Source organism: Ceratosolen solmsi, unplaced genomic scaffold (genome assembly GCF_000503995.2).
Source record: "Ceratosolen solmsi marchali unplaced genomic scaffold, CerSol_1.0 scaffold27, whole genome shotgun sequence".
Lineage (NCBI taxonomy): Eukaryota > Metazoa > Arthropoda > Insecta > Hymenoptera > Agaonidae > Ceratosolen > Ceratosolen solmsi.
Window position 1 is genome coordinate 1,169,729 of NW_011948426.1, and position 14,825 is coordinate 1,184,553.

General features: G+C 29.5%; 3 protein-coding genes across 3 annotated transcripts; 2 read left to right on the forward strand and 1 right to left on the reverse strand.

The window, feature by feature from the left end:
* Window positions 1-18: 18 nt before the first annotated feature.
* Window positions 19-928, forward strand: LOC105363297 (uncharacterized; the record flags this gene model as incomplete). The annotated part of the gene is made up of 1 exon (XM_011500964.1): window positions 19-928. A coding segment is annotated over one exon (531 nt), but the record flags the coding sequence as incomplete, so codon positions are not given.
* A 682-nt stretch (window positions 929-1,610) lies between these two features.
* Window positions 1,611-3,606, reverse strand: scu (hydroxysteroid 17-beta dehydrogenase 10; the record flags this gene model as incomplete). Its single annotated transcript, XM_011500966.1, has 3 exons — window positions 1,611-2,161; window positions 2,262-2,637; window positions 3,406-3,606. Coding segments are annotated over 3 exons (795 nt in total), but the record flags the coding sequence as incomplete, so codon positions are not given.
* Window positions 3,607-4,147: 541 nt separating this feature from the next.
* Pisd (phosphatidylserine decarboxylase) lies at window positions 4,148-8,044 on the forward strand. The gene is made up of 5 exons (XM_011500674.1): window positions 4,148-4,389; window positions 4,783-5,056; window positions 5,397-5,630; window positions 5,715-6,009; window positions 7,292-8,044. The coding sequence occupies exons 1-5, from the start codon at window positions 4,346-4,348 to the stop codon at window positions 7,687-7,689; spliced, it is 1,245 nt and encodes a 414-aa protein (XP_011498976.1). The 5' UTR covers window positions 4,148-4,345; the 3' UTR covers window positions 7,690-8,044.
* The last annotated feature ends 6,781 nt before the right edge of the window (window positions 8,045-14,825 follow it).

Consider the following 14,825-nt stretch of genomic DNA (forward strand, 5'->3'; position numbering starts at 1 on the left):
AAAAAATAATAAACCTTATTCCAGGATGAAAACGTGGAACGAGAGGTGGTAAAAATTTCCCGAGAAGTGAAGAAAAAAAACCCCGCGAACGAGAATGATAGCGTCGGTCTCGGTGTTGCACAAATAGTCATAACGGCAGCGACGCCTATGGAGGAAGTCGACCGTCCCTTCCCTGGCATCGAGGAAGTCCAAGAAGAGGACGAGCTGCAGAATGAAGAAAATCCGCAAGAGCAACAGAAGCAAGAGTCGAAGCCAGCTCAGGAGCAGCATCGGCCGAACGCGAATAAGCCCGAGGTGGAGGCGCCGCCGTCGGCAAGGGCAAAGCTCAAGATGGGCGAATCCGAGGATAAGTCGATAATGGACGACCAGCCGACGGACTCGGCTCCCTTTCCTATCAGCAGCTCGTCCGGGAGCGACGCCGACTCCACGTCCACGGACGAAGTCGTGCCCACTGGGAAGATGCTTCTCGGTGGTCGAGCCAGTATACCCGATGAGCTCCAACCGGACCAACTACAAAAGCTCCAGAACCTGAAGGAGTCAAACGCCTAGGATTGACTGAGTCTCGGCGCTACCTAACCCAAAGACGGAGGCGTCGTCGCGACGCTGTCCTGCCTTAATAATGCAAAATTAATAAAATTGGCTCTTCCGTTATAAGTCATCGACGTACGTTACCCCGACACTAGCAGCTTGACATCTACGATTATCCCCGAGGTAATCGGGTAAACACGAGGACTAAATATAAAGCAACGCAGGCTTCACGCGCCCGTGCGTGTATGCTCATACATCTAATGGTACATGCATAATTATATGTACATATGTATATACATACGCAGACACACGCGCGCGAAAGCCTTCCGACACCTTCTCCATATCTCCGATTCCCCTCGTTCCAGGCACACTTATCCATATAAATCCATATATATATATATATATATATATAAATATAATGGATGAAAAGCCAGGACATTATGTGCACTCATCTTCTCGTTAAAGACACCTCACATGTATACACACATCATGTTCTTTACAAATAAGCATAAATAAAAGCGCGCATACATAAAGAGGAGTATGGTATGGCGTAGGCAACTCATGCATATTTTCATGTAACAACGCGACGAAAACAATAACTTAATATTAATTTTTAAAAGTATAGCATATGCATATAATAAGAGAAAGGGAGGAGAGAGAGAGAGAGAGAGAGAGAGAGAGAGAGAGAGAGAGAAAGCTCAGAGAAAGAGAATAGTAAATAGCGATGCGTATGCAATTTTGTTAGGTGTGTGTACATGTCTATCAACCTGTATATCTCTGCTCTCTCACGGTTATTAGTGACTCAATATAATAAAAAGCTCGAAACGACGAGTTGCGACTTTTGCAACGTAATTTACAAAAAATTAAAAACGCAATTGATTAAAAATAAGCGAGTAATAATGTACAAAGAATCGCAACTACTAACGAGGAAAAAAAAAATACAAAAAAAACAAAGGAAGAAAAATAATTAAAAAAAAAAAAAGCGTATAAATCAGCGACCGTTATCTGTTATAGCAGACCCCCCGAGCTAATTGCTCGTGTAAATTATATATAGAAGAATTACAATTATGTTGCGTGTAAAAATTTATTTGTTTATTAATTTATTTAATACCATTACACGAAACATAATATCCTCTTTATTCAAAGGCAACATTATTGTTTAACCGTATTAAAATTCAAAAGATTATAAGTTTTTAAAAAATAACATCTTAAAAAATTATTTAAAATAATCACTCTAAATACATCACGTGAAAGTTATCACATACAAATAACATAAATATTATTAAAATTTCTTGAAACGGTAGTAATTCAACGGTAATAATTTCGTGGTAACATATATATATATATAATTATTTTCGAAATTAAGAGATGTCGAAAGTATGCCATTACAAAGTAGAACGAATGAATGCACAAGTTTAAGGTTGCATACGAAGAGCTCCATCTAATCTTATTGTCTCGCCATTCAATAATGGATTTTCTACTATGGCTTGTGTTAATTGTGCAAACTCCTCTGGTTTTCCCAATCTCTGAGGAAACGGAATACTTTTGGCAAGGAAGATGCGCACTTTCTCCGGCAATAAAGCCAAAAGAGGCGTGTCAAAGAGTCCAGGAGCAATCGTTACAACTCGAATTCCTACAATGTTAAAACATATAGGCAATATATTCGATGACCAAACTAATATTCGTCACTCTAATGCAATATTTCTTATATATCGTTGAATGAAATTCCTTACCATCGCGACTTAAATCGCGGGCAATCGGTAACGTCATTGAGACAACTGCACCTTTACTGGCTGCGTAAGCTGCTTGTCCAATCTGACCATCGTAAGCTGCTACACTGGCAGTATTTATAATTACTCCACGCTGTCCATCCACGTTTGCCTCATTATTCACCATATGACCGACCGCCAGTCTAATCACATTAAAAGTACCAATTGTATTTATTTTTATAATTCTTTCAAAGTCTTCCAACAAATGCGGTGCTTTCTTTTGTGAATTATAAGTTTTATAAGCCACTGCGACACCCGCAGCATTAACAAGAACATCGAGCTTTCCAAATTCTTTTATTCCAAGATCTAGTGCATTTTGAATATCAGCCTCCGACGTCACCTAAACGACATTTTTATTCTTTTTAAAAGAATTGTATATTGTAATTTAAGAATTTTATCAATTAATTATAATTTATAAGTATTAAATTTACTCTGAAAGTATAATTTATCTTTGTATTCGATTTCAACGGATATATTGCTCACTCAACATGACTCACCAATGACTAAGCAATAATTAGATGATTTGGTTGGATCGGCAATATTAAATTCGAAGAATTGTTTATGTAGGAAAACTGATGATTTACATAAATTTAGGAAATTAAAATGTTTTTATTGTAAATTTTGTGTGAATTATGGCTATGAATTTAATATAAATTATAATATTTACATTTCATTCTATCTATCAAGATATCATAATCAGTATTGCAATAAATACGACGTTACATTAATAATACAATTGACTTATAATTGTAAATTTATTTATAAAACATTAAATGAAATGTACTCATTTTATTTCTATAAACAAATGTTGAAAAACATAATTAAACGTTTTGTATTTCTAGGTAACATAATAAGCAACCATCTTCTTATATTCAAAATAATTTTATAACATTATTCGAACACTTTTAGATAATTATTTTAATAAATTATGCTTAGAAAAATATAATATTTTTAAAAATATTTCAAAGGACGATGGGAAGTTGATAAAATAAAAATTCTTGTATATCGTAGTTGATAAATTCAAGGGTATTCTAAGTAAATGTATCTATTTTTATCATTATTTGTTGTATTATGGTTTAAGAGAGAAAAACATATTAAATAAACATACATTTAAAGGTGCAAAAATAGCCGAGCTTCCAAGTTCTGTCGCAAGTTCATTTCCCTTGGATGTTGGGAGATCTCCGATAATAACCTTTGCACCTTGTTTGACAAATCTTTCCACAGTTGCTCTGCCAAGTCCAGAAGCTCCACCAGTTACTAAAGTTACGAGTCCCTGTAATAATATGTTAATGAAAATTAATGTTAAAATTCATTTCGACACACAGTAATGCTCGATAAAATTGTATCGAGTCACCCTAAATCTTTAGTTACAGACAGAAGTTATAAGCGCCGATTTGTTTATTAATATTATTTTTAAAAAAGATAATTAATATTCAAAAATTGCTAAAAAGAATATTAATTGTAGGTGCGACAATGTAAATTTGATCATAATCCAGAATCGTTAATCAAATGAATCTTATAAATACAATTTGCAATTAATTGACAGTATATTTCATGTATTGTACACGTGTTTAACCGAAAATGTAAAGTTCTGCAAATAAAGACCACTGTCAATGGTATGCCTAAAAGAAATATCCAATACCTTCAGCATTTTAAGATAATTTTATAATGAAAAAATATAACAATTATTAAAACAACTAAACGCCTTGCTTGTTTCTCTGTTAAATTGTATTCTCTGTTGAAGCGTAAGAAGGCGTTTATATATGTATTGCAGGGTTGCGGCGAGGAGGAAAAATGTCGTCACGTGATCGATTCTAGAAGTTGAACTTAACTTCTGAATTTCCCTAGTAATCTCATAGTTATTTCTATCGTATCAAGGTCAAAAAAATCTCTAGATATTTATCACGCGCGTACCAAAACAACGCAACATAACCTGCATGACAGCTGACTATTAAAAAAATATTTAATATGACTCCGAATGACGCCAAGTGATTTCAACAAAGGTTTTTAGTAAATGAAACGTTTGTATTTTTATAAGATTAAAGAATATGTCGATAAGTAGAATTTTGAAGTTTGCAATTGAAATAGCAAGGTAAGTTGGTGAAATTTATTATCTTTTCGTTGATTAAAGTAATTTGTAAAGTGTAATTAGTTAAAGCTTTCTTCTACACGGTTCAACCTACGTACATATTACATTTTTATTATTGAAAATAACTAAATCGCAGAACAATAATTATATTATATTTACATTGTTTGAATGGCTTATTCGAGTAAGATGACTCATCAATGATAAGACTGTAGTCTCTGAAATTCATTTGTTTACACTTTGCAATTCAAAAAGACTGTCTATCTCAACTGAATATGTATACATAAATCATGACTTAGATAATAAAATATCATAAATATAAAGTTGAAGATTTTTTGTTACCTTCAATCGTACAAATTCGCATGCGATAAATGTTCTTAAAACATTGATATGTTTTAGCTATGAAGCTCGAATTACATATAAATGTTCCTATGCAGTAATTCGTTCTGCAAAAAATATTGTTACATCTATATCAAGACAAGGAGTAAGAAATCACTCGACCACTGGGAATACAAGTAAATTTCAAACGAGCGAAAGTTCATGGATAGCATATGTACGCAGGTGGCAGTGGAAAGTCCAACTTGGGCTCAGCATTTCTTTATTAGCCGTATTACAATGGAGATATTTTAGAAGAAGAAATGAAGTCAATAAAGGACCCATAGAGGGATTAATGGTAATCTAGTCACGATCCTTAAGAAAGAAAAAAAAAAAAAAAAAAAAAAAAAAAAAAAAAAACCTGTACATTATATGCTCGATTATTGCACTGTCGTTTTTATATAAAATTAGTTCATTTAAATCGAATTCCATTCAATTTTGAATATTTTGTTAATAATAAGGTATCTTCAATAATTTTAAACTCCAATTTTTCCACTGAAATTTTTAAGCATTGTGAAATATATTAGCGATTGACTTATAACAGCTATCAATTTACAAAGTAAATTTTATTATTACAATATTATTATTACAATATTGACATTTCAGTGTTACATTACAATGTTATCGTGATATTGTAGGTTGAATGTTATTGTTTATTACCTCTACGAATCACAAGCAGAGTCTGGGGTGGCTTTGCAAGTTTGGAGCTGCCAGTTTCTCTACGATCAACAATTTATAGCTTTTATGCAAAACTTTTCAAAGCAAATTTAGACGAAGTCGATGTATCTTTAACGGAATTTCCCAGCCTTTCAGATTTTTTTGTCAGACCACTTAAGCCAAATGCTCGGATTATTGCTCAAAACACAAGTATGGTAAGAAGAGCATCTCCGATCGATAAACATTTGCAGATAATCCTTATACAATGAAATTATAAAGGCGAAATATTTAAATCCCAGGTATCGCCTTCGGATGGCAAGATCTTGCATTTTGGGCCAGTTACATCGTGCAAAGTGGAACAAGTCAAAGGAATGACATATAATTTACAGCATTTCTTAGGTGAACCAAATTGGCCACAAGTAGACAATAACAGTATGGAGCTGAAGACAAGTGTAGACGATGATTACGTTAGCAGCTTATTAAAGAATCCCGAAAATATATTGTATCAGCTGACAATTTATTTGGCGCCAGGGGATTACCATAGATTCCACAGTGCGGTAGATTGGACGATAAAACTACGAAGACACTTTCAAGGTTTTATACTTTCTCATTATAATTATCATTATTAAGATTCAGTGAATTATACGAATCAAGATTTTATACTTTCTCATTATAATTATCATTATTAAGATTCAGTGAATTATACGAATCAAGGTTTTATCTATGACTATAAGAAGCCTTTTGCAAACGTAAGAGTATCGTAAACACAAACTGCAGCTAATTTTTTGTCCCTTTTTAATTATTCGTTAGATTTGAACAAATTTCCTATTTCCTTATATGAGCAATGCATGAGCGAATTTCATCTAACATTAATAGCGATATTATTAAACATTTGTAAATGAATAGATTTTAGCCGTTAAAGCTTTAAGTCTCTTCGTAAAATTCGCTATTATTTAAAAAGCAATTTTTATTTATTTGTACGAACGACGGTTGATCATTTCATCTGAAAAAAAAAGAAATAAAAAGACTTATATAAATATCATTACTTGTAAATTAAACATAAAATATTTTAAGGAAGTAACGTTCGGCATACGCTAAATATTTTTATTTAAGCTTACTGATAACAAAAAACATATAGCTATGTACGATTTAAAAATAATTGAAAAAATGCTTCATATTTTGCAACATATATTCAATGATAAATACTTAGGCAGCAATATAAAATTTAATGATTTTTATAATGGAATAATCGATACGGATAAAATGTGAACAACTTTCAGCCAAACAAGCAATACTCATAAATAATAAAAAAAACATATACGAGTTAAATGTGTTGTGTACGCAGAATTGTGACCTGCGCGACTTAGTTCAGTATTTAAATTATTTTTTTAATTTTCAACTCCGATTTGCAGCAACATCACGAATAATGATTCGCTCGAATTATTTACATATAATTTGACGGCAAATTGCATTAATCAACGGAGCCCCATCGTTTTATCGTTGAAAATTCACTTTATCGTGAGGGGAAGAATTTTTATTGACTCAATGCTTAAAGCATTCTGTGTGACGAATTCATTAAACACGCATTTATATAGACGAAAGCGAATAATGTTATGTGCAACTAAATGTCAAGTCCCTTGACATTTACATCGCACTACTCGGTACATGGCCGTGACCGCGACAGAATGCTTGTGGCTTATCGCTTATTAAAGTAGCGCTTCCTTAAAGCGCTTGCTAACTCTGCCGGGCTACGTCACGAGTGCAAATAACGTTCCTCCCGGCAGAATTGGCATGGACCGTTAAAACAGACATTCGCACTCGAACATCGGCGACTCCCATGGCGCTTGTAAAAGAAACCCCCTCCCATTGTTCTTAGGCAAGCTACTGAGCGTGAACCCGAGGGTGGCAAGCTGGCTACCGGACCTCTTCTCCTTGAACGAGCGGGTCGTCTACATTGGCGAGTGGGCGGGCGGCTTCATGGCGTACACGGCCGTCGGGGCAACCAACGTCGGCTCCATCCGCGTCTACAAGGACAAGGAGCTCGTGACGAACACGTACAAGTGGCCCGACGGCAAGAGCTCCAAGGACGCGCGCTTCCGCAATCTCGAGGTAAAGAAGGGCGAGCTCTTCGGTGAATTCAGAATGGGCTCGACGATCGTGCTGCTGTTCGAGGCCCCACGAGAATTCAACTTCTCCGCGGAGCTCGGGCAGAAGATCAAGGTTGGCCAAAGCCTGACCGACTCCAAGCTCAAGAAGCGCAGCTTTAGGAACTGACGTGGCTCGAGGACGCGACCGGGCCGCGTTTGTCGCCCGGAGCAACGCGACCGAGCTCGAGATGAAGCGACGCGGACTTCTATGTCGCCGCGTCGCGTCTACTACACTCCCATGTAATTGTGAGTAATTGTGTGACGAATCACTCGCTCAAGGAATTCAAAATCGTCTTTACATGATCATTTTGAAAATCAAAATTTCTCGATCGGATGAGTGGCTTTAAACTTTGCTTTAAATATTATGTGTATATGGAGATTTATTCGATTGACATTTTATACGCGATGAAGACTTGGACGATAGATAGTTTTATGAAAACTGTTATTACTGTAAGAAGAACTTATTATATAATATTTTTTAAATAAATATAAATAAATGATGATGCTTTCCAACACTTTATGTCGCTTGCGTTTTCTTATTTGCAGAAGTGGCTCTCGCTCGAGATCCGATTATATTAGTATGGACATTTTTTTTTTCTTTTTAAATTTCACCTTTTCTATGACTTTCTTATTCAATATTTACTTACTTACATAGTTTATTTACATAGTTATTCGTTATAATTATGATTCTAGATTTGTATCGAAGCGAGTTATTTTATGATTGAATATCGAAAAATATGATCTTCCACAATTATTATTATTATATTATTATTTACATCATCATTATTATTATCATTATCATCATTATCGTTACTATTATTATCGTCGTCGTCGTCGTCGTCGTCGTCGTCGTCGTCGTTGTTATTGTTGTTGTTGTTGTTGTCGTTTCTGTCATTATTATTGTATTTATTATTGTATTTATTATTGTTATTATTATTGTTGTTATTATTATTATTATTATTATTATTATTATTATTATTATTATGACTATTAATATTGAAAAGCAAAGTACTCTATTATTTCATAATATATTGTTTCGCTTTTACTATTACCATTATCTGCACAATTCAAATACAAAATAAGTATTTAACTATTGAACTTTTAATTATTACGCTAGCTTTTGCCTCATTACGAAAAGTTCATTGAATCTGTTTACAAAAGATCATTTTCTAGCTGTTACGTAAGTTGACGTTAAATACTAAAACCATTATTGCCATTTAAATTTATTTTATTTGATATTTTTCCTTATATCTTCACATATTGCTAAGATTCTTGATCATTTCTAATGTTGGCATCTGTCTTATGCAATCAGCTAGTCTTAATAATTCTGTATTAAAACGTTTTCGATATTTTTATATGTAAACAACGCGTAAATTTAGGTAGAATTAATGTTCCACCGAGTTTAATAATATATACCACATTAGAAAATGTTACTAAAGTTATTCCTAACTCATTATACGACAAATTTATTATTCTAACGTATCCTTTGAGATGAAATATTATAAAATAAACGTTTATCTTTCCGTTATTTTATGAAATTTTTTATAATGCATAATCATACGTCATTTTCAATTTCATTTAATATTTAAATATTTTGTGCTTAGTTTTTTTTTTAGTCGTAGCAATAGTTAATATCACTTGTTATTAATATGAAATTTATGATACTTGTAGCTAAACTAACAATGCAATCAATTATATCATTTCCCACTTATTACTTGTTCCCTTTTTTTTTTTTTTTTTTTTTTTTTTTTTTTTTTTTTTTTGAAATATTTTTAAGTAGAATCTATAAGATATAATATATTTTCTGTATTTTTAATTTCGCTAAACTGAATTTATATTTTATTATATACATTTAAATTTTGTAAATAAATATATAACCAAGATTTTAATTATTGTTACCATGTAATTCTTTCGTACTGAACAAAATAATAAATAATCGAACTGAATAAAAATTTTCGTACTGAATTTCATAGTACAATATAATTGTAATGGGGCATAATATGAAAAACCCATAAAAATACCGATGTTTCACAAATAATTATTTGTTAAATATCGAATGTTATATGCTTTTATACGAGAAATTTTATGGTGAATTAAAGTCCTAAAATTTTTTTCACTACAAACAAAAAAATAAAAACCCAATCCTCTTTCCCCAAGTACCCAAACTTAACACTAAAATACGAAGAGAAAAAAAGTATGTCAAATAATATCCAATCGATTTGTCGCACAAGGTTCTTGATCAAAACGAAAGAGTCAATGTAATAACGAGTGAAAGGTGAATTTAACAGTGACGAACATACAATTATCGACATAATACTTTTAAGTGTAAGGAAGAATGGAATCTAATAGATATTATTTTTGTTGAAAGACACACAATTTTATAATTCAATATTTATTATTCAAAAGTAAAATTGGTTAACTTAATTTAATAACAAAAATTTTAAATACAACTATTACACATTAGAATATTACACTAGAACTTACCACAAAGTAAATTTCTTCTATTATCAATATCTCCATTATTTAGTAATTTATATTATTTTTTAAGTTAAAGCACTTAAGATTTATTTGTACTTTCTAATTTTACGAAAAATAAACATACACCAATAATGTATGAATATTATATTCTCAAATATCACATTTTTAATAACTGCTTCGATCGATTAATATTATCGAAATCATACATTATTCAATATATATATATATATATATATATACATTATACATTTTGTATTTTTAAAATGTTTAATAATCATCTATTAAAAATATATTTTATTTAAATGTAAGAGAATATCATAGTTTCTTGGTAAAATTGGAAAAATGAATAATTATTTAAAAAATTTCTCCTACATTATAATTAGTAAAAATAGTCTCAAGCTCATATTGAATTCACTGATTATTATAATTGTATTTTGTCTAGATTATAAATTTATTATCATTCAAAAAGTTTGAAATTTTTGTGAATTATGTAATGATTTCAAATTGTTTCAGTACAATATTCAATATTTAAAAACAACCAATTTTATGAAGAAAACAGTTTTATTAATCTAAGATTTAAAATCATTTTGTTTATATTGCAGAAATTTGACCTTTCTATCAATTATAAAAATTATTACATTTATTGTTTAGTCTATATTCGGATTAAAGAAAAAAATTATTATTGCCAATTTCTTTATAATATTATTATATAGATAATGATTTTTTATTCTGAAATTAAGCTTTTCACATTACGAAAAATGAAATACTGAATTACATCACATTTTATATTCTAATGTTTTGGAATATAAATAGTTACTTTAAATTAATTCAATCGTTCAATTAAAATATAAATAAAGATATGTCATATTTAATAACAGTGACGTTTTAATACAAAAGTGGACAAACCAACAGTAATATCTACATTTACAATTATTTTATTATGAGAATAATCATGTTTTCATTATTCATCATAAAATGTAATACATTTTAAGATCTAAAGTATCGTAATTCGATTATTACCAATTAAAAAATAGAACAAGTTCGGTCTATTTTTAATCTTAACAATCCGATTTTCATTGTAACTCTCAACTAAATTATTATTAAGACTTTTATTCATTTATTTTTGCGAATACCAAAGATTAAAGAATGATATCGTCTAATGAAACAAATTAAATCTGAAAAATTTTATGTATAAAATATTGTGTGTACGTGTATGTACGTATGTGTGTCTTATGATAATTTAAAAAATAATTAAAATACAACTTCCCTCTATTCTCCGCCATATATCCATTTTCATTACTATCAAAATAATTATCATTTTTATTTGCTTTATTCATTTATTTGTAGTTTAAGAATGTTTATTAATATGATAAATGCTGTGATATTTTAAAATTACACGAGGAAGCAAACATATAAATACTTATAGTAAAAGTTGATATTGACGTTGTTAGTTATACAAAGACTATTGATAACAATAATTTATCTTGGAATTATATCTCATACATTCTGATTTTATGAATAAAATTTGTTATATTTTCCTTTAAATAAAAATGTAAACATAATTTTTCATAAAATAATTTAATTTCAAATAATATGATATACCTGTAATTAAATTTAAAAATATTGTATATACAAATATTTACTTGTACTAATTTTATTAAATAAGTTCGGTCAAGCTTTATGAAATAGATAAGTTTTCGATTAAATATCGATTAAAAATATAATTTATATTAACATAATTGTTATTAATATATTTTGTATTGATTCATTTTTCCAGGAGTGAGTCAATCTATACTTGCCTTTTGCAAGTTCGACTTTGACCGTTAGCAACTGTTTCCATTCAATTTTTCGAATTTGAATAAACTTAGCTTGAATGGGCCACTCATTTTGAAAATTCTTGAGATTCGTCTAATTACTATGAATCTCTTACAGGCTTTGTTTCTCATTACGGCTAATCGATAGCATTAAATCGGGGTAACTTTAATGAGATTTTAGATTTTCTTCGTTATGCCTGCTAATTTTAAGAAAAGTCATGATAAAACTGACTTTTCCTGCCTATTACGTTTTGACTTTTTAACCATATTATGTATTTTTCAGTATTACTTATAAGTTACACATACTTCAAATAATGTAATGATTTGTAATAAAGATGTGTGATAATAGTTTTTTCGTATTATAATCAAAATTTATATTCTATTAAATATTGCAAAATTGTTGTTTACAAGGGATTATTTTTAAATAATAAGTACTTCGGATATTTTATTTGCTAGTTTTTAAAATCTCTTTCTAATATAATTACCATCAACATTATGAGAAATAAAAAAATTAATTGATGATTAATCTTGATATTTCGCAGAGTGAGAAGAAGAAAGCATTACACAAATATAACGTTTTGTTAAAGAAACAGAATAAATTAACATTTGAGAATGACAATCAGTTATATTGAAGTTATATCATAAAAATAATCAAATTATTCAACTTTAATTAAAAAAAGATTTGTATAAAGGTTGTACGCTGCATATGTCGTTTAAGATTTTGTTACACGAAACTTTTATAATGATCAATTATTAATATAAATTATTATAATGAAGTTTAAATAGAAAATTTGTATATATATATATATATATATATAGCATAATAAATAACAAAAAATAAATAGCAGTAAATTAAAGATTATTCAATTTTAACATGGCACAACACTATGAAACCACTACTTTTATTTATTTTTAATAAAAATACTGTTTCTCATGAGATCTGGTTTCATAAATTTTGACTACTATTTTATACTCTGTGGTTAATAAAAATAAAAATTCTATCAAATGTGAATGTTCTTGTTGTTGCGATGAAACATAAGAGTGTAGAGAATAATAAATATTTATTTGCATTATTTATAGCACTGTTTTCGAATATTTTTATATAATAAACCTACACAAGGGAAGTGAATGAGAACGTTTTCAATTCAAGATGTAAAAATTAATCATTGATAATTATCATTTGATATCTTCAATAAGTGTTAAAAGATCAATTTTACAAAATCCTACTATCTTTTATAATTAAATCAAAATGTTTATGAATAGTCATTAAAGTCGTATGAACTAATACTACATAATACAGATAAATGCTATATTGTTATACACATTTGTTTTTCTTCTCACGTTTATTTATTCTAAGCGTACAAAAATATTTTCATATATTTAGAGTTCAAAGAATATTAACGGTTTAAAAACCCTTTTAATAAATATTTTAATAATTTAATAAAATATTTGAAAATCGAAAATTCAATCCGACTCTAAATTATTGACAACCCGTTAGTAATTATTGTTACTTTACATTACATAATTATTTACTGTAATTTAATGTAAATATTTAATGTCAGTTATTTAATTAACAATAGCAAGAAGTTAATTTCTAAATGAAAAATTCAAATGTTTAAATCGAAAAACTATTAGAATATAATTCATTATAATAAGTAAAAAAAAAAATAACAAACGAAGGCAACTGTAGGTGAAAGGGTAAAAAAATTCCTTGCAATTTTTAAAAAATCATACGAATAAGTTTTTTATAAAAAAAATAACTTTATTAGCATTAAATATTTATATTATTGACTAGAAATGTACAGACCATTATTCGAATTATAATAAATTTTACGAATTTACCCTTTTCCCAAAACATTATGACTAAAGCTAAGTACATGTCATCTGTATTATTTGTAATATTTGTAAATAAACGGATCCACGCATTATGGTTTTATAATATTACTTAAAACTTACTCGCGCCGAACTTAATTGAGCAAAAGGACTTTTAGGCGTGCTTTATATTTTTCTAATCTGACTTATCACTACAGTTGTGATAATACACAATATATAATTTCTTATTATTTGTACAAGATATAAAAGTTGATCGTTCGACTGCCAAACGGACATTTCTTCCGATAAGTATTCTTCATATTATATTGATAATACAATATTCAAAATCATTTTTTATATACAAATAGCTTTTTTTGCTAAAACTACGTCTACATTTTGAATTATTCGTGTAAATTATAAGTGAAAGACAAAATATTACACAGACTTTCAATACCCGTATATTTATGAGTATGTAATTTATGTTTATTGTATACTGTATTATATATTTTTTATAATATATATATATATATATATATATATATATAAATTTATAATTATGTTAATACGAATTGATTGATTTTATTACTTACAAAGTCTGCGATAATTTTGACGAAATACATGAACGTTAATAGATGATTTGAAATGAATTACATGAAATAAAAATATTAAATTCTTAATGCATTTAGCAATATAAAAAACTAAAATAATTTCAAACGAAAAAAGACAATTTGATCCGTTGAACGTTGAATCCGTTAAATGTTTAAATATCAAGATCCATGAAAGAATATAAGAACGAACGACTTTGAGATTTCCTTCATAACTCCAACAAAATCCAGACAAATCCCACCATAGCTTTTCATTCGCAAAATCCTTGGCTTTCAACCCTGGATCGCAAGTGTCGAGTGTTCAATGTTACAAGTCACACATCACTTGCTGAGTCATGACGATTTGAGAGAAAATCTTGTGTCAATCGAACTCAGCCACATACGAACAATAGATAAATGTTTGTTGCATTCATTTTTGTGGTGAGCGGGGATGAGGCGTGAGATTAAAAAAATTGCACATACCGAACTTACTTTAAAGAGTTAGACAATTTCCTCCTTTTCCTCCCGCGCCCCTCGCGATATGCGTATAAGACAAGTATCATTCGTTCCGCTGT